The 21,856-nt window shown below is 40.0% G+C and overlaps 1 protein-coding gene across 1 annotated transcript in view; it reads right to left on the reverse strand.

Moving 5' to 3' along the window:
• CPED1 (cadherin like and PC-esterase domain containing 1) overlaps positions 1–21,856 on the reverse strand; it is a 131,770-nt gene that overhangs the window by 81,612 nt on the left and 28,302 nt on the right. The window contains exons 3-4 of the mRNA XM_020807332.3: positions 16,124–16,230; positions 14,305–14,380 (exon numbers count right to left, since the gene is read on the reverse strand). Coding sequence (XP_020662991.3) covers positions 14,305–14,380; positions 16,124–16,230 — 183 coding nt within the window. The remainder of the gene's footprint in view (positions 1–14,304; positions 14,381–16,123; positions 16,231–21,856) is intronic.

Genomic DNA, 21,856 nt, shown 5'->3' on the forward strand with positions numbered 1-21,856 from the left:
GATCTACTTTGTTTTGGACTCCCTCCCAGTTGGATTCCATGGCCTTATAGACTCCTTCCAACTTCATTATTCTTTAATTCTATGAAGGAAGGCTCTTCCTTGAAGCAATAGCTATTCAGAATGCCAAGTGAGAGGCAGGAACCACACAGCCTTTTCTTATTCTTTCTGGATTAGATACTATTAATGGTCACACTCAGCACCACCTACAAGACAATGTAGACTCTCAAGATCAACCATGTGGATTCTTCACATCAGCCACAATCTGAAGAAACGTCTCCTTATGCTTGTCAGGGTAAAATAATAATAATAATAATAATAATAATAATAATAATAATAATAATAATAATAATAATAATAATAATAATAATAATAATAATAATAATAATAATAATAATAATGATGATGATGCTGATGATGATGCTGATGATGATGCTGATGATGATGCTGCTGCTGTTGTTGCTGCTGGTGGTGTTGTTATTGCTGTTGTTGTTTGTTTGTTTGTTTGTTTGTTTGTTTGTTTAACTTATATGCCGCCCACACTACCCAAAGGTCTCTGGCCAGCTTACAACATGTGGCACAACTGGCTATTTCTATGTGGTGAATAAACCAAATAATAACCTGTAACTAGCGCTAGATGCTACTGTGTCTTTGCACTGTTTTCGCCACCCCCACAGCTAAACAAAAACTGAAGTTTCAAAGCAGGCAATATGAATGGGTTTGTGTGCAGGGGGCAATCACAGAGTAACAGGTAGGGCTTTTAGTCCTATGAAAGGGGTGTGAAAATTCCAAACCCTGCAGTGCTGCAAAGAGGTGTCAGACCTACCTCAGAGGACCTACATCAGCTCTCACAGACATGTATCCCCAATTTTGGGACTCTTGTGCATGATTTTTCTGCACTGTCTATAAAGGGGTTGCACTAAGCGTGAAGAAGCAAGGTTTTCTCCACAAAAGCTTGCAATTTCTTTGATTTTTAGTGGACCAATAAAAAGTATCACTCACTCTTGCATTTTTGCACCCAAAGTGGAGTTTCTCCATCACAATAAGAGTGATCGTTCGTTTTCCCTACCTTGACAGATGGGCAAGTTAAGCTGATCTGAACAAAAGCATTGGAAGTGGGAGAGAAGAAATGCTTCCAGAGATCAGATGCCACGGTATCTGTGTTTAATATTAACTTCCTATCTTATTGCTTCTACTGACTTTTGAGGTCAAATCTCTTGGACCAGAAGCTATTCAAGTAAATACTCAAATAAAATAAAAGGGAAGGAGGCAGGCCCATACCAACATAATGTTCAGAAGTGCTGTCATCTGTCTCTGAGGAACAATTCTCGAATGCTCACTCAGAGTAATGAACTTCTAGGAAACACTTCACTTTGCTCATTCAGACTCCCAGGTAGATGAAAACCCCTCTCCTATTAACCATTCTGTACTCCTGGTTGCACACCGCAGTACTAAATCAGAACAAGAAACCAAAACATTGGTTTGCTTGTTTTCTTGGTTGCTGGACTCAGGTGAACTCACCATTCGTCAACAATTTTAGTAAACCTCTGAGCTGTGTTCTGTATGGCAAAAGTCATTTAGACCTGTTCTTTACCCATTAGATTGGAAGAATTATTCTTTGGAACCAGAATCATAAGACAATGCAAGGAATTGCCTCCAAAGACTCCTTCTGCTGAGCTAATAACAATAATTGTGTGCCATCAACCCTGAGTGCTCACTGGAAGGACAGATCCTGAAGCTGAGGCTCCAATACTTTGGCCATCTCATGAGAAGAGAAGACTCCCTGGAAAAGACCCTGATGCTGGGAAAGAGCGAAGGCAAGAGGAGAAAGGGACAACAGAGGATGAGGTGGTTGGACAGTGTCATCGAAGCAACCAACATGAATTTGACCCAACTTGGGGAGGCAGTGGAAGACAGGAGCGCCTGGCGTGCTCTGGTCCATGGGGTCACAAAGAGTCGGACACGACTTAACGACTAAATAACAACAAAGTCAATTTTATCTTTCAGCAACCCTTTCTAGGGGTTTCTAGCCATGGGTTTACCATTCCCTCCTTCTGGGGACACTCTGGGGCTGTCCTAAATCACAAAGAGGAATTGAACCCCTGACCCCCCATGCTCCAACTCTGTCAGCTATGCAGATGGGATTTTTAATCAAGTGGATGCAGCAGCTAATGTGCAGTCCACTTTCTGTCTCTGTACTGGAGAGCTGCTTTGACATCTTCTGACTTCAGCTTTGAGTGAGAGACTGTGAGTCAAGACACACATAAGAATGGAATGCTCCATGAGAAGGTTGAGAAATAAGATATAAGACCTCTGGGCAGTAAATGAGATGGAAATACCATTTGAAGTAAGCATAGTAGGAAACACCACCAGCAGCACTTTTAAACAGAGACATTCAAGAGCAACAGGACCATCTCAGCCATCTCCATCACCAGTTTTGCCACACATTCACTCAAAGATTCACTATCATTGGTGAGACTTACTCATATGAAAATGTGTCTTAGGCTTGTAGCCTCAATGATCAAAATTCATTAATAATCATTAATAGTTACTCCCAAGACTGTGGCCGCACACAAAGAGTTTGAGAAATTTATTACTGATGAACAATTTAAGTTCAATGAAAATCTTTAGCTGAGGCTGAAACAACATTTTAGATAGACTGAAGCTCCAATCCTCAATATAAGAGAGTGCTATTGAGTATAGCGAGGCTAAAATATAGACGGGAAATAGTTCTGCTGTTAGACATGCCTAGCAGAAGACATTTGCTCGTTTTCACTTAAAAACACACAGCAAGCATCACTTGGTAAGTGAATCAGAACAGGAATCATTTAAAATGCCATTCCACATATAGAAAAGTTATTAATGAATGAACTACTTCCTTCAGATTCAATAAAACAAGCTTGCTCAAATGGTTGCAAGAGAAACAGGACGTGCAGTTCTTCGGTGGAAATATAGCATCATCTTTCTCTGTATTAGACTTTCCCACACAGCAAAGTTGGAATAAAAGGCTCTGCTCCAGTGATCTGTCTAGGTAAAGATCTTCTTTGAAGGAGAACAATATAAATGAGCAGTGACTAATGCTCTCCTAATAGAAATCAGAGTAAAGATGATGCACATATAATGTGTTATGGTCCAGAAAAACTTATTCCACAATAAATGTGTTCAACCTTAAGGGATCACTGGCCTCTTCACTGTTTATGCAACAACACATTAATCTGCTTCCTGTCTAAATTGTCTTGGGGAAAAATGTGCATCTTGAATGGAACAAAATGGGCTACAGAGGAAGGGGAGTTAAAGTGAAAGCTACTGGATTTTCTTAAGAATCATATAGACTTATTTGGTGTTCTTGACAGTGTGGCCTCAGGTTTTCCCAGAAATACTGAGTGCTGCAGCTGCTCCAGATATAGGGTAAGACACGCCTGCATAATAGCTGCCTAAAGCAAGCTATGAGGTAGGACAAGGCAGAAGCAGCTGAGGCATAGTTCAAGGATATATGCCCCAGTCAGGCTCAATACTCTCATATGCACCCTTTCTGATGGGAAAATTGCTTCAAATATAGTTATCCCCCCCCCCACTTGTCACCAGAAAAAAAGTGATTTCTGTTTTTGGGGTCCCTGTGCTGAGTGGAGCCCTGGACCTTCATCCCAAGGGCTAGCATTTAGGAATGCCACTGCAAACAGCCTACAATTTTCTGCATCTACCCAGGAACAACATGTTAGCATATGAGCATGACTTGGCAAGAAGTGAGATTTAAGCAGCTGTTAACAACACTTGCTGATCTGTGGTAATGGAGTGGGAGAGCTAACGACTATTTTTAAAACTCTAATTCTCACTTTTGAACAGAGTCCCAGCGGCCAGAATCCAACTACTCTGGGTGGTTTGCAAACATAAAAGCACCCAACAATCCCCCCCTCAAACTAACAATTCTAAAAGCAATTCCCAAAAAGCCCCCTTGCCCGAGGGTGAAGGCGGCCAGATAACACCCCTCCACCAGCAGGACATTCCACACTGAAAAGAACTGGTTCGTAGTCACAGATTTCCGGGCCTCCCTTGGGGTTGCCACTTACAGCATTAAATCCAGGGAGAAACAGGCTTCAAACAATGGCTGCCAGATGTACCAAAGAAGTCATTCCATCACAGCAGTGCTGTATCAAAGGAAGTTACTACAGCAAATCTTCCAACAGCCAATATCCTGAATAAACTTTGATGCACTGCATGATCACTTCTATGATCATTACTTTGGTCTGTTTTCGATCTGGCGAGGTACCATCTTCTAAGCCTGTCTAGTTATATCCAGCATAGACCAGGGTAATGTTCATAGAAGTAATTCAGTAAATGTGTTTGTGTTCTTTGAAGGTCTTGGTTGTGAGAATATGTTATAGTATTATAGTATTGCTTTTCATTGGTTTTCACCAGTCATCTGAGCCAGAACATTGAGACCCCACAAAGTGGGATCCTAAGAGCATCAGACTGCCGGTATAACAAAAAGGCATATGAAAATAAAGAAGGCCAAAAGGGATGCTTCTATCTTATTCTGATTTTTCTTTTTAGCGCACAGTTTCCTTTTAGGAAGTTAAGTGACTTCCTTTGGTAAGACTTGCTTGCTGTCATGCCTGCCAACAGTAATCATAGATCAAAATAAGACATATTCTTATGTTTTACTTAGCACTTCTAATTTGCTTTTATTTAAAGGCTCTAATATACTGGCTAAATTGAATAGGCACAAGGTGAGCTGCAGCCTCTGTCAATGTACCTGAAAGAAAAGCTATCCCATACTAAGGAAGTTCAAGATCTAAGCTGTGGACAGCATGGCAAGGTGATTATCTGGGGGACAACTTATTTGAAGCAGCCAGAGAAAGGTGTATAAAAAGGTCTCCCTATGCCAAAGGAAGGCCAATGGGTTAAAAGAAAATAAGAAAAGTGAAAGAAAAAGTCATAATGAAATCAGAGCTTTTCCAAAGCTAATTAAACATTAGCCACAAACTAATTAATTTAAACAGAAGATCAAGACAGCAAAAGATAAACTTTCTACAAGGACTATCTGGCAATTAACACCAAGACAGTTGAGTAAAACAAAATAGTCTTTCCAGCTAAATCACTCAGGCTGTATGTTACTGCGGGTCAAACTAGGTGATGCATATTTAGGATATACGTAGAAGCAGCAGGGCCTTCGCATAATGAGATGCACCTGTTTGTCATAGCTTGTGGCTTGCCTCACTTCTGTATATTCTCTGCATTTGTTTTGTGATTGGTGATTAGAAATAGGGTTTACTTTGCAAGTCTGATGAAGTCACATTACTGGAGGAAAATGTGTGAATTGTAGGGAATACACATCCGTTTAAAGTCTAAATTTGAGCCACAGGATTCAGGAGTCAATTCTTCCCCATCACAATCCTCCTAGCAACAATTTTGCCAAGCAGATCTGTATATCCAATTTGTTATGGCAGACAAACCAAAAAAGACAGAAAAGGAAAAGGAGAATCAGTGTTTTTAGGGGGAGGGAAGTCTGCACATTATAAAATCCCTGCTACTTTGCAGCATTGATAAAGCTGTATTCTTAGGCAGGATAACCATAACTAAATGGTTGCTAGTACATTTGGGGAAAAATAGCAACTTACCAACCAATAAAGCCCACTTTTATAAAGTTAGCTATTCTCTGGCACATTCAGTGTATCAAACTCTGAATTAAACAGACATGTTTCTATAATTTATCGTGACATTCAAAAACCCCATATGATCTGTAGTGTCAATTATATCCAGAAATACAAGACAAAAACAAAAACGAAACAAACAAAAACCTCACACACAAGAGAAAAAAGAAAGAAGAAAAAGAAAAAGACACAACACACTTCATATTGCGTTAAAAATCTAGCACAGAAGTCACATGCAACATTATTTATTTGTACAAGACAACTATCTACTCTACTATTTTGTGTTGGAGACCACTGTAGCATTATTCAGCAGCCCTATATTTTCAGCGAATATTGACCATATTATGAGTCATAGCAGGAAAAGAAGAACAGTGTTCTTGACTCCTTTTACAGTAGTTTAATCCACCCCTCCCAAAACATTAAAAACATCTATATCACAGCCATTCAGTTCCAGGGGAAATAGCTCAGATTTATTTGTACAGTATTAATTATTTAATATATCTTCCCTTTCAAGGAAGAAAGTTCATTCATAAATAAATTCTTGTGCCTGTAAATAATGGTGCCCAGAGTAGACCTTTAGTCTAGATGGGCAGGGTATAAATCTAATAAAATAAATAAAAAATAAATAAAAATAATGTATGCATTATATGGACATAATGCCAGTATCATGTTCATTAAGTGCCAAGCTAAAATGTTTTTAGTCACCTGGGTTGTTAAACCGTTTTTCTATACTGTAGCATGGTTTTAACTGACTCATGTTTCTCTCTCTCTTTCTCTTTAAAAGATTTACACTATCTTATATTTTATTAACACCATTGTAAAAAGCTCTATAGTCAACTTTTGTAGGCAAGAGGCACTACAGAATGATTAAAAGTAAAAAGAAATGAAACAACCTTAAGTCCAAAAGTTCCTCACACTGGTACAAACTTGATGCTTAGAATTAATTGTATAATTGCATTTTATATGCTATTTTAACGTGTTTTAACTTATGTAAGCCACCCCGAGTAGACGTTGTCTAGAATAAATAAATAAAATAAATAAAGTAGATTATTGTTTCACAAAAACTTGTGTATTGTATGATTATTTTTTTAGTGGTCTGTAAAAATGTTAGGGACATGGTGGCACTGTGGGTTAAACTGCAGAAGCCTCTGTGCTGCAAGGCCAGAAGACCAGCAGTCATAAGATTGAATCCACGAATCATAATGAGCTCCCGTCGCTTATCCCAGCTCCTGCCAATCTAACAGTTTGAAAGCATGAAAAAATGCAAGTAGATAAATAGGTACCACCTCGGTGGGAAGGTAACGGAGTTCCGTGTCTAGTTGCGCTGGCCATGTGACTACGGAAACTGTCTTTGAACAAATGCTGGCTCTATGGCTTGGAAACCGGGATGAGCACCACGCCCTAGAGTTGGACACGACTGGACTAAATGTCCTTTACCTAAAGCTGTTGCCTATTTTTGCTCTTATATTTTATTTTGTATTGACCACACGATTACCTTTATTTCACTTTAAGAAAGTGAAGCAAGTGTGAAGGCCAACAATCCAGAACAAGTTGAGAGGAGAGCAACAAGGATGATCAGGGAACTGGAAACCAAGCCCTATGAGAAAAAACTGAAGGAAGTGGGTGTTTTGCCATGAGAAAAGAAGACTCAGAGGAGATATGATTTTGTTGTTGGCATGTGTCAACAACATAATGAATTTTATATCAGTAATGGAAAACATTATTATAGAGACTCCTAAAAAGTAGGATACATCAACTGAAAAAATGTTTTTTCTTCAGGCATAATTCTAAAACCCTACACATACCATTCAAATTATCCACTGAATGAGATGACTGTTTTGGAGTATGGTTTTATACATTTTTCATGGTTTTCAAAGTGGCTGGGAGAGAAAACCAGAAAAACCTCCAGCAAAGGTCGAAGCTTTCAATCACCCAGACACCATGAGAGGACATAAGCTTCTGAAAAAAACCAAACAGCACTGGATTCTTTCGTCTACAAGTAGGAGCTCTGTAAAATGGCTATGCTACTACAGTATTTTCTTCTAGAAAATGTATGACTTCACTACTTAGGCAACATGTTGAGTAGCATGAGGGCTGCATGGCCATGATATACATTTTCTAGGAAGTAATCATATCCTGAGGAAATATATTTAGAAGCTGGCTATAAAGACCATTTATGAGTAAGTCTTAATGCTGCTCGTAATGGATATGGAAGTATACCACAGGATCTTGGGCTACACTTAATGATTATTTTACATACACATTTTCTCTGAATGTGGACCATTATATAATCAAAATGGGGTGACTGACATACGAGAGGAATATACCAGCCAGTACGTATATGGAACAAATTATAGCAAACTAGATATTGCTAAGGGATATTGGATATTGCTATATATATATCTTTCCATGTATGTCAGTCACGAGAGGGATGTACCAGCCGGTATATGACAATGGGGCAATATATATATATATTGCCCCATTATCACATATGTGCTAGGCTCCACAGCTCCTCTGGATACCTGCAAAACTGACAGAGGGCACAATTTAACTTGAAAACAGACCTAAATGAACTGGATTATGCATTTCTGGGAGACAAAGAAGAAAGTGAAAGAATGAAGCAAAGGTCTGGGTTTGTTTACCATCTTCATTACTATAAAATAATTCTGAGAAAAATCTGAAAATTTTTAAATTGTAATCAGATTTTTGAACTGACTTGCTGATAGAAACCTGCAATGCATATTGTGAATTTTATAAGACCACAACCAAATCTTACAGAATTCAATTGCATGGAAACATACAAGCATCTGATAGAATTTCTACAATCTGCAACAATCTGCATATAAAAAATAATTCGTAATTGAATTCTCACAGAATTAAGAAGAGAAAAACTGGAACAATCTTGATAAGTTTTTTAAAAAATAGTACAGTGGTGCCCCACATAGCAACGTTAATCCGTTCCGGATTAATCGTCGCTATGCAAAAACATCGCTAAACGGATCAAAAAACCCCATAGGAACGCATTAAACTCCGTTTTATGCGTTCCTATGGGACCCCAAACTCACCGTTCAGCAAAGTTCCTCCATAGCGCCGCCATTTTTGCACCCTCGGTAAGCGAGGACAGGGCGCGAAAACACTTGCAGCAGCCATTTTGGGCACCCAGTGGCCATTTTGGAACTGCCGATCAGCTGTTTAAAAAAACATCGCAATGCGAAGATTGGTAAGCGAAACACTTACCGATCATCGCAATGCAATGTTTTGCCATTGAAAACATTGCAATGCGATTGCATTAGCAATCTGAAAAAACAGATCGCTATGCGGATTCGTCGTTAAACAGTGCGCTCGTTAAGCGAGGCACCACTGTATTTGTGTGTAACCCTAAGTGCTCACTGGAAGGACAGATCCTGAAGCTGTAGCTCCAATACTTTGGCCATCTCATGAGAAGAGAAGACTCCCTGGAAAAGACCCTGATATTGGGAAAGTGTGAGGGCATGAGGAGAAGGGGACAACAGAGGACAAGATGGTTGGACAGTGTCATCGAAGCTGGCAACATGAATTTGATCAAACTCCAGGAGGCAGTGGAAGACGGGAGGGCCCGGTGTGCTCTGGTCCATGGAGTCACGAAGAGTTGGACAAGACTTAATGACTAAACAACAACACATGGGGGGAAATGGGGGAAATACCATGGATTTAGGGCAGGCTGGTTTACATTTTTCCACTGATCACATCACACAACGTGAAATGTGAATCAACCCACAATTCCCCCACCTCCAATCTGTAGTTTTTCTCCCATCACTGATGGGACTTTTTATCTTTTAAAAACAGATTCAATCACATCAGTTCAGATATGTGATTGCTTGAATCAGTATGGAAAAGCCACTGTGCCGCATGCAGTTAGGGACTGACAACAAAGTCCATTGGAAAGACTCCTTAACAGGCAGTTAAGGAACAAACAACACCTCTCTTTTTAAAGAACAGTTTACAGCAAAACTAATGAGAGGAGGTAGCTCCTGTTTATAGCTGTTCTCCTTTGCAGTGACTATGACAACTCCAGGGCTTTAAATAGAGCTGCAAACAAGCTGAAAACAAGGCTTCCCTCTCTCTTCTTGTGTGGCCATATCATCTGGGGAGACCTGGAGAAACCTGAATTCTCCAATGTAACTTCACAGCAAATGAATTAGAGGGAATTAGCATGTCCTTCATTGTGTAGTTGCACCCTTAGCAGGTAACTCTAATCTTCTCAAAAGATTCCCTGTAAAGACTTTCTGCCAAACTGCTGTGGTATCTAAACATATCTTTGCATTGTACATGTAGGATTTTTTAAAAATACAACTAAGTAAATAATTAAATTAAAATTTAAAAAATATAAGTAGGGCTGGGCAGAGATGAGGCTATAGCTGAAAATTAAAAGGGTTAAGGCAGGGGTAGAGAATTCGTAATTCTTTCCTCTTCTAAATTCTTTGTTCTGAAGCCGGTATTTTCTGTTCTGAAGTGGGGTTTGTATGTCTTTCTCCCAATGTAAATACATGTGGTTTCACTCTAAATGTGCAGCTGGCCCTCCATTTGGCTGAGTGAAGCAGATCCCTCAGACAGCATAGTGAAAAGCCAAATTGTTCAAGTTATTTTGTCATTACTCCGCACATCTCAGAAAGAGAAAAGATTGCAAGGGAGATTTTCCACTCTAAGTGTAAAGAAACAAACTCATTGACTCACACACTCCTTGGCTGGTTTTGAGCATTGTGGACCTGGAAACGGATGGCTGAGTGGCATTTTTTGGTAACAAAATAGCTGATGATACTTTGTCAAGTTTTAGCAACAACTACTTCAAACTTGCACAACAACGTTAATACAAGACCTATTTTCCACATATATGGAGAGACAGGGATGGTTTTTTGGGATTGCACCTATTGTTAAAAGAGAGATCTGAGAAATATAATCATGTGGCTAGTTCTGGCAGGTGTCGAGCAGCCAGTCCACAGAAGGAATGCCACCGGAGGTGACACATCTCAAAGCTGCTAGTGCTATCCAACCACCTGCTGCTGTAAAACCATAACGCTGAAGATGAAGAAGTAGCTACATGACAGTTCTTTGCATCATTCCACAAGAATGAGGGTAGCAATGCCTCAAAATCAGCTCTCACTCACCTCAAGAAAGTGAAACTGGATGTGTAGTCTATAGTGGTCCCCCCACCATGTGCAATATTGACATATGCAACCTTGTCAAAACATTGCATTTTTGCTGCTGAAGAAGCGACCATAGCAGCTTTCCAAGCTGCACAGAGAGAAAGTGCATTCGTGCGTGTCTGTGTGCATGCATGTGTCTGCCACATGATGCAACAAGGAAAGTGGACACAGAGCCAGATTTTTGTGGGCAGGACTAATGAGCACACAGTGGCTAGCAGCCAACAAAGCAGCAGGCTCACCACATGTCTCTATCAGGCCAGAAAATGGAAGAGGGGGAAGAAATAGCCTGTGGCCAAACGGTTGTTTCAGACGCACACTTTTTCTTTAAAAAGAAGCGATTTGTTCAAATGAAAGTAATGTGAGAAGCTCTGGAAAAGTTGGAACGAATCTATGTCACAGAAAAGAATGGGCTCTCTAAAATCAGACAGGCTGACTGGAGTGGTACTGTTTCATCTGAGAGAATCAACTGACCGAATGATCCAAACAGAAATATGAATTTTAAAATACCAGTAATTGCACTGCAGGGATTAGACATCTGCTTAAAGCTATCTGGGAGAACTGAAGAGGGTTTGAAAATGCTTAGATTTGGGTGGATCATACCCTAAATCTGCTTCATGGTGCCTAGCCTGTGTTAAGGGGATATAAATTTTATCTCTCATTCCTCACTCTCTTATTCTATTGTTATCGGGGGGGGGGTGTTGTTCTTATGTAATATGCCTATTGCTTGTAGGGAAGGATGGTTCTAACCCATTTCTCTAGAAATCTAGAGGTGATGTGAATGCCCCTGTTCCACTTTTCCTCTGAGATTACCCACATGGCCTCTACATCGGAATTCCATAATTTCAAGACATATATTTGCCTCAATAATTAATGCTGCCAGGAAAAACAAAACAAAACACAAACTAACACAGGCAACCATGAGGAGGATATCCTGAAGAAGAGCCTAGAGAAAATGGAACAATAGCAAAGTGCTGTATTTGTATTTCAAAATCAGCCATCCTGGATAAACATGCAGGATGTATCCTCATGTGCTAAAACACAATAAAAATACTATAAATACATATTATATAGACAGACAGCTATATGTTTGTCTTGTCATCATGTCAGAACCAACGTATAGCAATCCTAATAGGGGTTTTCAAGGTAAATGAGATATTTAAGGATCTATATCTATGTCTATTCTTTAGAGACCAAGTTTGTATCAGGACCCTGGAATTCCTGGATTGCAATTATAGATGACTCCCAGGTATTCCTATGGCTTCTTGAACTGCCCTAATGCTAGAATATTCACTATCCCCTTTCTTGTGATGTATGTAATACATAATTTCACCTTTCTTCTACTGGCATTCCCTCCATTGAGCTATCTCCTTGACCTTGCCTCCACCCCTGAATTTAATTCCTGGTGTCTTAGATTTATGAGCAGAGATCATGCCCAACAAAGCAACACTTTCCAGCGTGATCAGATAGGATCCTTCATCTGTATCCAGTCACAACTTCAGAAAGGCCTAAGTCCTACTAAGGCAGTAAACCATTACTTCAGATGCAAGAAGGGAATTTACACGCCTAAAGGTGGGGGGGGGGGGTCAGAGTCTGATGGAAGCTTTGTATCTTGAGAGATGCCTGACAGGCAGGAAATGCCAGCAAGGACAGCCCTACCTTTGGGCTGACTGTGATGTCTGCTGCAGGCAGGGAGACATGAGGTGTGGTGAATTGCACCATCCCTCCCAGAATCCCATCACCACTTACCCTCTCTTCCTGTTCCTTGTGCCTCATGGTGTGGCTTCTGCTGCTTTCCCATAGCCTCTGTTATTGTTGCTTGTTTGCCTGCCCCGTGGCAAGGAGAAATCTGCCACACAAAGCATCTGGTGCCTCCTTGTGCAAACCTAGTGCTTTGTATTTCTATACAAAACATCAGCTCCATGCAAAGAGGCAGCAGTGGCTTTACGCAGCCAGCGCCACCCCACTCCAGGGCCATCAAGCTTAAGGAAACGAGGAAGCAAACAGCAGTTGTGATGAATGGTGCTTCATGTTGGTGGTGGGAGCACTCTGAGTGCTAGGAAAGTGGGTGTGGCAGGGGCTGTAGCAACAGCATGAGAGGGAGGAGGAGCCTAAAGTTTGTACTGGCTGCGGGAGGGGTGGGCATTGGCACCTCTCTCACCTCAATCAGCAGGAGAGCTCGGCAGCCGCTGTATGGCAATATTACCATTCAGTGTTAGAGAAATCTGTACCCAATCACCATTATTGGGAAGAAACACAAACAGGGCCCTCATGGGAGCTGCCTAGGGTTACCTAATGTCAAGCTCCACTACTCAGATTCAAACTTATTCTTCATTTATTATTATTACCTGTGTTTCTGGAGTGACTCTTAGGGCAAAATGACTGGCAAGCTGTGCATCCAAAGAAGCACCGTTTTAATCTCTGGTTGACTAAAGAAACTGCAGACTTTTTAAAGAAAGAGTACAGATAATTCCTCATTCACAAACATTCATATTCTAATTCTTTGCATATTGCCTCAGTTTAGCAGCACAACTAGGCCAGGCTGGGCGATGTGTACCTAAAAGGACCCAAAGAATCCAAGCATTTTGAGAGGTAAGTGATTGCTTTTAAAAAGTATGTACTTATAAAAATGCCATTCCTCATGCCTCACAGTGCAATCAGAGAGTGGAATAGCTTGCATTTTGGATCACTTGTGGCATGCTCTGATGTGAGCTACCTTCCAGTGGTCGGACCAGGTACAGACAACTGCGTGCCAGCCCAACCTTGCTCCATTCCCAAACTGGACCTTTTTTTTGGTCCAGCACCAGGGCTACTCTATTTTGGAACTAGGCTGGAGCAATTCGGTGTGCGCAGAAGAGCCACTTTAAGGGAGAGCACTCCCAGCTAAGCAACACTTTCCAGCATGGTTGGATGGAATCCTTCATCGTCATCTGACCACAACCTCAGAGAGGCCTAGCTCCTATTAATTTAGTAAATAGAGATGGAGGTATTTGTATTCTGACACGAATACCCCCATATCTAGTAGTAAACCATTACTTCAGATGAAAGCAGGGGATTCCCATGACTAAACATTCCTATTACATACAGCATTCTCTGGACAAAGGAAAAAACAGCTAGAAGAGGGGTAGGCTCTCCAACACCTAGTTTTCCGTGGGCAAGATTGAGCTTTGCTGAGCAGATTTATTCTACAAGAGTCTGTGCATGGAACATGAAGTGGTAAAGCATGTATGGTTTTGCCACCTCTGTGAGAATCAAGATTCTGTATAAGCCAAGGAAAACAACATTCTCCTCTATCAATGTTATCTTAACTGTTTTTAGACACATTTGGACATGCTGATAAATGAGGCTGTGCTATTTTTAAGAACTATGCAAGATGAATTGAGATGCGCTCACATTTCAACATTTCTATTTTACTGAGCAAGCAAAATAAAAGATAACCAAACAAAACTATTTATGGATGCAAATCAGGATGTTACCTGGAAATGTTCTCATTATTTGGCACAATCCTTCTTTTCTGCAAAGCAGACGTTGTATTTGAGGGAGAGCATTTGCCTGGAATGAATAGGAATGATTCTGGTCATTGTGTTTTCCTTTTCACAACTTAACTTTCATTTTTATGTACCAGTGAAAAAAGAAGGAAGTGCCACCAAAGCAATCAGATTCAGTAATGCAGCCAGCATAGAGAGATTACAACCATTCTCTTGTATAGGATAAGAAATAACTACAGTCAACCATTGACTAGAAACTTTGGTGGAAGGTTTCCATCAACCTTAATTGAATTCCATTCCAAATAAAATAAAAAATAAATAAATAAATAAATAAATAAAATTTTCAGTGATAAGTTCCATAATTCTTAGTATCTAAGGAAATACTAGTGGAAATATCAGAAAGGCAGATAATTTAATGCTCACACAGAGTCAGTAAAACAGCAGCAGTTGACACTGGGTGAAATTGACAGCTCACCCATTTCATTGATTACTCCAAAAATGTCCCTGTTCTTATTTTGATAGTCATGAAAACAGCTGTCAATTCACCTAAGAGAAATGTTTGTGCTAGATGTTCAAAATGTTAAAGTCAAGCTTGCCCTGCCAGGAAAAGTCGTGACTCCCACTTGCATTGGACAGAGTGGACACCCACTCCTTTTAAAACACAGAGTGTCCATCCCACACTGTCTCACTTTGCTTCCAAGCATTCTACTCTCAGTGAGGCATTTGTGTAATTTCATTGGAATCCTATATTTTCCAGCAATGTACAAGAGCTGAATTCCAGTTGTGGGTGTGGTGAACTATAAAAACCCAGATTAGGTAATAGCAACGTGGATTGTTACGGCTTCACATAGTAATTGCAGTGACCCAGCAAAGCAAAGCAGTTATATATCCCATTGGTTTCGGTGGTGGAGAATTAAACATGTGTTTCACTTGCCACTGCCAATGCTGCTACAGGAGTCAATGCATCCTTATAAGCAGCACTCCCTTAAGAAGCAGAAGGCTCTGCATTGTAACATGAGTTTGCCTAAAGTTGTATTTGGCACATTAGCTTGCTTTTGATCCATAATTAGTTATCAGAAGATAAGCAAGGCTGCATTTTCACTCCTGAAAAATTTCTTTTCCTGGAGAGAGAATGTTATATGAGAAAAATATTCATTGCTCTTCATATATCATCAACAAAGTCTTGTGGTCCTGATACAATAAAAAAAGCAAGGGCAGGTGATACATTTGCTACATCACTAAAAAAAAAAATGCTAGCTTTCAGCCTATACTAGTCTTCATCAGGTTGTGTATCAATATCCACAGTATATTGGTGCATAGCTAGATGAAGACTGGTATAGGTTAAAAGTTAGCATTTTTATTCTAATGTTTAAGTGGTCCAGTAAAGGCATCACCTGCTCTTGTCTTCATATATGATCTCACTCTACTGTTGCTCCAAGCTATCTCAGGACCAAACTACGTTCTATTGTAAGGCCATCTTGTATGGTAAAACTACATATCCAATTTTCAAACTCTAGAGTAGATGCACATGGCACAGGTTTGACTATGAGTCCCCAAGCTCTGCTGTCTGTGGTTTTTTAAATGACAATTTTTGGAGATTTCACCTGAAACATGCAAAGTATCTGCTCAAATAGAAGCAAATTCCTGTAGATGTTGACTACTGATTAGAATTAAAATGAAGCTCCCAGAACTTGCATCTGATGGAGTGCTTGGTAATATAATAAATACAGAGATGAAAATGTTAGTTTGGACATATGTATAAGAATACTTTAGAATACTACAGAGTAATGACATTTTGCAACCATACCTTCTGTAATAAGCTTGTTTGATGCAATTCTGTTGTATTTAGGCAGTTTTCATGGTCAGCTTTGGTGGAAGACAGGCAAATAAAAAGATCCAAGGAGTGTGATTCATCTGTTTAAGAAAGAGAGAGAAACAAATTGGAAAAGACGTACAGTGACTTTCCAGTCTAAGAAAGCAGTGAAACAAAATTTTAAAAAAGTGTGCACACTGTCATTTTCTGAGTTCTTTAATGTTCCATGTTTTGTATTTAGTGTTGTGAAGTAATGATATTTAGAGATATTGTTTGGACCTTCATATCATCCCACCAGACATGCACAATTGCTATTTCTGAGTGTGTGTGATTATCACATTTTTTACTGAACAATATACAGTAGTGTGAGTCCCACTTTCACTGGGCAAGGACATTTAACTGATGATGTTAATTTCCTGCTACCTCCTCCACTACTCCAAGCCAAGAAAACCCCTTACCTTGAGGAAGTGGGAGGTGTTAGAAGGAAGTGTTCATCATTTGTAGCCAGGAAAACAACTCATGGGACATCCTTTCATGGCAGGGGTGAGGCTCTGTCATTTTGTGCTCATGGGCTTTGTAAGTACAAGTGGGCAAAGACACTTGAAACATCTGTTTCTGCTGGCAGAATGCTCTGTTTACAGCTACCCCCATTCAGTGGCCTTAGCTTTGAGCCTTTGGGAAATAGGAAAGACAGAGAGTCCATGGGGGTGTTGTTGTTGTTGCTATCCACTTAAACTGAAGAAAAGAAGGGGAAAACCCAACCTTATTATTTAATAAGTAGAGAAAATGAGAGTTCTGGCATAGCCTTACATTACTTGTGCCTGTATGTACTCCGTATGATGAAAAGAGTGAAATAATGTTGAAGTCAGGTGTTGATGAGTTTGGGGAGCAGGCTCACAATGCCAGTTCCTTCGATCTGTCTGCTGATTTTCTCTTGAGACAGTCTAATTCATGACAATATATTGGGCAAATTAAGCAGTAATATGAGGCTTTTAAAAAATAATAATAATCAAGAGAGCACATTCTTCTGAATGCTGCCCTCTGAAGAGACACTTGGAATGCCTAAGATATCTAATAAACACAGATGGACAAAAGAATTAGTAGAAGGAGAAAGACAAACATTCCTTTATCTGAAGAGCTTTTAGAGTGGGAGATACTACTGTGCAAACTGAGGCAGCCACAGCAGAGATCAAGAAAAACAGACTGGCTTGAAAATGAACTTGGGTGCTTTTTACAGCATGTGACACTGTCAAGAGTGCAAGGCAAGAGAACAAAAACAAACAAGCAATTGTGTGGTTTTTTGAAAATCATATCAATGAATAGATTGCAAGAAATGTGTAACTGATGGATGTACTAGAGAACGCCATGCTCAAAACCAAGCGTCATGGTTAGGTTACCAACATTTCAATCAGCCACTGTAGCAGTTTAACAAACAGAGATCATGTTCAAGGCAGATGAACAGGCTAGTTCTTGGGAAGGTGGTGCAGCAGCTTTTAAAACACGATTAAGAAGATGATGAAGTGCTGTTCCTATTCATGACTACAAGCTAATGAAGTTATGGAAAGGGGCTTCCATCTTATTATTTATTAGCACTTCAATGCCTACACATCTCAATCACATACCTCTTCCACAATGTTTTAAATAATCACATGCTGTCAAGTCAATTATGACTTATGGAGACCCTTTCCAGGGCTTTCCAGGTAGAGAATACTCAGAAGTGGTTTACCATTCCCTTCTTATGGGAGCACCCTGAGATTATGCAGCCAGATCAAGGACCCCCAGGCTGGCTCTACTCACAGGAGGCACAGTAGGGAATCAATCTCCCAGCCTCTGGCTCTGCAGCCATATATATATATATATATACCTAAACCACTGGGCTATCCCACTAGCTTTCCACAAGTAAAGCAGAGCAAATCACCTCCATTCTTATGACTGACTAGGTACTAATTGAAATTTTTATTAGTAGACAGAACAGCTAATTAACACCATCTGTTGGGAGCAAGGTTTAAGACTATCCAAAAGGTGGAGGGGAAACAAGCTTAACAAGCCAGATTGGCAACAAGTAAAACTAGATGCTCTACAATTTTGTTCCCACTGAAGAATCAGTGGATGGTATCTGACTATATCCAAATTTCCCCGGAATTAATTGAGTTGTGGATCATGATACCAACACCAAAGCTTATTAATCTGTCAGTCTGTCAGATCTCTAATATTTCTGTTTAAAGAGGTCCTCTTTCATTATTTCAAAAAAGTTAAATCAAATATGGGGGATGAGCAAGCTGTGCAAGGAAGTTTCTCCCAATTAAAAACAAAAAGGGACATAATTAAGCAATAATGTTATGATTAAATTTTCCTCTGTCATGTAATACTAGCATAATGATGTTTCTGGATTAAGAAGAGAATCTTCTCCAGGGTGTTCTAGTGGGATTCATCCCATTGAGTCGGTCATCTTGAATCTGCAGAAACAACCTTAGTGCCTGTTCAGTTGGGTACAGTTTTAGGATCTGACTTGGTATGCTTCCTCATTTTTTCAGCCTAGATGAAATATGCAGAGAGCTTTAGCTTGGGCAGCCCTGTACGGGCGTACGTTAATGAAAGCATCAGATGTGTAAGGCTAAATGCAATCCACATGGCTGACTTCCTGTCCAGAAACATAGTTTTTTACATCCCATAATGCTTTTTTTTCAACCTGAGGGTCATAACCCTCAAAGGAGTCAAAAAGTTTTTTTCTGGGGGTAGTCACAGGTCACCTAATATGGGTTGTAACCCTTGTTAAATAATGTCTTCCTTGACCTTTCAGAGCGGGATATTAAAGGGGATCGCAACTCGAAAAAGGTTGGGAACCGCTGCCAAAGGAGAACCAGCAGGAGACAAAGCTACCATGTGGATGATCCCGAGGGACAGGAGGTGGGAGAGTAAACAAATCACTCAACTGATCAATACAAGTGAGGCTATTTCTCTACACTGCTGGATTACACTTTGAAACTTTTAAGATGCCATGAATAACATTCCTAATGGGAAAAATAAGTTTTGTTTTAAGGCAGACCTACCATACTGAGTAACAGCGTCAAACCTGCAATCCAGGTGTACACATTGTATAGGCATTCCCAGTTCCCTATCCTATACCCAGTACACCTTTGTCAGGAACCAGCTTCTCAGCAAGAGTATGTTCTTCTATTATATCTAAAACTACAACTACAACTCTTGAACTTTTCCCTCTAGAAAAGCCTGGAACTAGCAATTCTAAAACTGTACAGGAAAGAATTCCAGATTACAAAACTTTTAGTGAGCCCTCCCACGAACCCTGAAATATCTCTAGGCCCACAGCTAATAACTGTCAACCCACCAATGGTCACCACCGCTGAAAATACATAGTGAAAAATTCCCTGTTACAGGACTCCCACCACCACCACACTTCTATCTTTTACCTGATGGTGAGTTCTAGATTTTTATTTGAAGCTGGTCTTTATAAAGGCAGTGATATCGTAGAGCCCCAGTTTGCAGGGCTGAACCCTTGGGAGTTTCCTGGAAGCAGGAACTAAGACATCATCCACCATCCCACTTAGGGTTCCTTGTTCCCCTTGGACTTAGCTGCACTTCTTACAGCAACTGGGAGAGAAACTTTCCTAGGGACAGTATATTGCTGCAAGCTACACCTGCTCTAATGCAAAGTACTTGTGGGTGTTTAGTCTTGAATGGGGAGTTAAGAGCCATTAACTTTACAAAAGACCCACTTATTTATTGAAATGGACTGATCCAGTGACCAGTATGTTTGGATTCTGATTAGGGCAAGGTGGCTATGGGGACTGTCATGATGAGCAGCTGTATTTCCAACTCTACCACTATGTAACTGAAAAAGATATTGCCTAGCCCTAGAGGATTGTTTTGCAGTTATTTCCATGGATTGATATGAACTCTCCTTTTTGTGGAATCATATCTCTCTTAGCTCCATGAAAACTCCCTTCCTCAGATACACTAGGCTTCAGACACCATACCATTCCCACACCCTTTGTTGGCAGTCCCCCAATTCCCCCATTAGTTTCTGATTCATGCAACCAGTTGCTTCACTTCTCCCTGTCAGGCCAATTCACATGTTCAATAATTTGTGGCTAGCAGAATCTATCCCCTCTTCCCAAACCAGCATCTGGTGAACAGACTGTGAGAATTTGCCATGTCCTTGGGCTAAGGTTCCATTCATCACCACAAAGTTTCCATCTGCTCTTGTATACTGGATCCAGCAGGGAGTAATTCCAATAATGTTATTGCTGGCTTATTGTGTAATTCCTGGATCAAGTAGAGTCTATTTCTGCTAGGAAGTGGCCAAGAGCTTCCACAGTTCCCCAGATTCCAGAACTAGTTTGTAGGGGTGGTGCTGGTCTATTCTTAGTTTCAAAGTCTAACGTTTAACATCATTTAATTGGTGTTGCCGGGTTGTTTGTTTGTTTTGTTTTGGATAATGCTAAAATCAACACCTACCCATACCCTTTTCATGATTTCACAGAGACATAAATTATGCAAACGACACCCATTCCTGGGATCCATCATCCCAACTATCTCACTGAATGCACAGGGACCCATATACTTGGATTATGATCACCATCAAGGCTGGATTCTTCTTCTTCTCCTCCAAAAATTGACTGAGATTCTGTACATTAAATGTTAACAGGCTTCACGAAGTTTTCATTGTCAACCAAACCAAGGAGACTTAAAACTTCTTCAAAAAATATCTTGCCACAGTTCTACAAGTACTGTATCATTTTCAGACCTTCTGAAAGGCAGGACTAAAAGACGGAGTTGAAATGTGTATTTTGCTTTTCAAAGCAAAATGAATACATGAAGCATATGCTTTGAATTAAGAAGCCAATGTTCCTTGTACAGTGTCTGTTTTGCTTGCCTCTTCAATTTACAAGAAAATAAGGTAAGCCTGATACTCTTATTTACTCCGCAATGTTTTTATAGAGAGCTTTATCATCAATATCCTTCCCCAGTGGTTATTAAAGATGGATTTATAAATGGTACAAGAGCATTTGAGCTTGCATTAACATCAGTGGGTCCCTAGTTATGTTTATTTAACCTTCACTGTATTGGACTGTTTACACTACTGGAACATGAGTTAAATTCCCTTTTAATTTCTCAGGCTTTCTTATTTATAAAAGCTGAGCTTCTAGTGACCTCTCTGCTCATGATGTTTCCTTTACCTCCTAGCAATGAAATGAACAAAACATCCAGTGTCCTGTTCAGCTCAAAAGGTGGGTGCCTAGACTATAAAGGAAAATAGCAACCACATGTTTACAGAGCAAATCCGTAGGTTTTTTTTCCCCTCTGGGGCCTTTGGAGTCTTTCTTTTTGCTTTGCTATACGTTTCCACCCCACCCCACCTCCCTTTTCAGTGAAATAACATTTGTAAATAGGGCTTGTATTTTTCAGTGCAATTCAGTTATGTGTACGTGCTTGCTACTGATAGATTGGTCTTGCCTCCTGCCTCATGTGTTGTATGTGTGTTGTACTGTGGTGCCTCGCAAGATTAATTTAATTCATTCCGCAGTTAATGTTGTCTTGCGAAAAATTCGTCTTGCAAAATGCGTTTTCCCATAGGAATGTATTGATATCTAATTAATGCGTTCCTATGGGCAAAAAAAGTCAGAACAAAGTCAAATTTGGTTTACAAAGGGTTTATTAAGTGCTCTTTAAAGCCATACATATTGTGCAGATGATTTTAAAAATTTC

The sequence above is a fragment of the Pogona vitticeps genome, chromosome 5 (genome assembly GCF_051106095.1).
Source record: "Pogona vitticeps strain Pit_001003342236 chromosome 5, PviZW2.1, whole genome shotgun sequence".
In the NCBI taxonomy this organism is placed as follows: domain Eukaryota; kingdom Metazoa; phylum Chordata; class Lepidosauria; order Squamata; family Agamidae; genus Pogona; species Pogona vitticeps.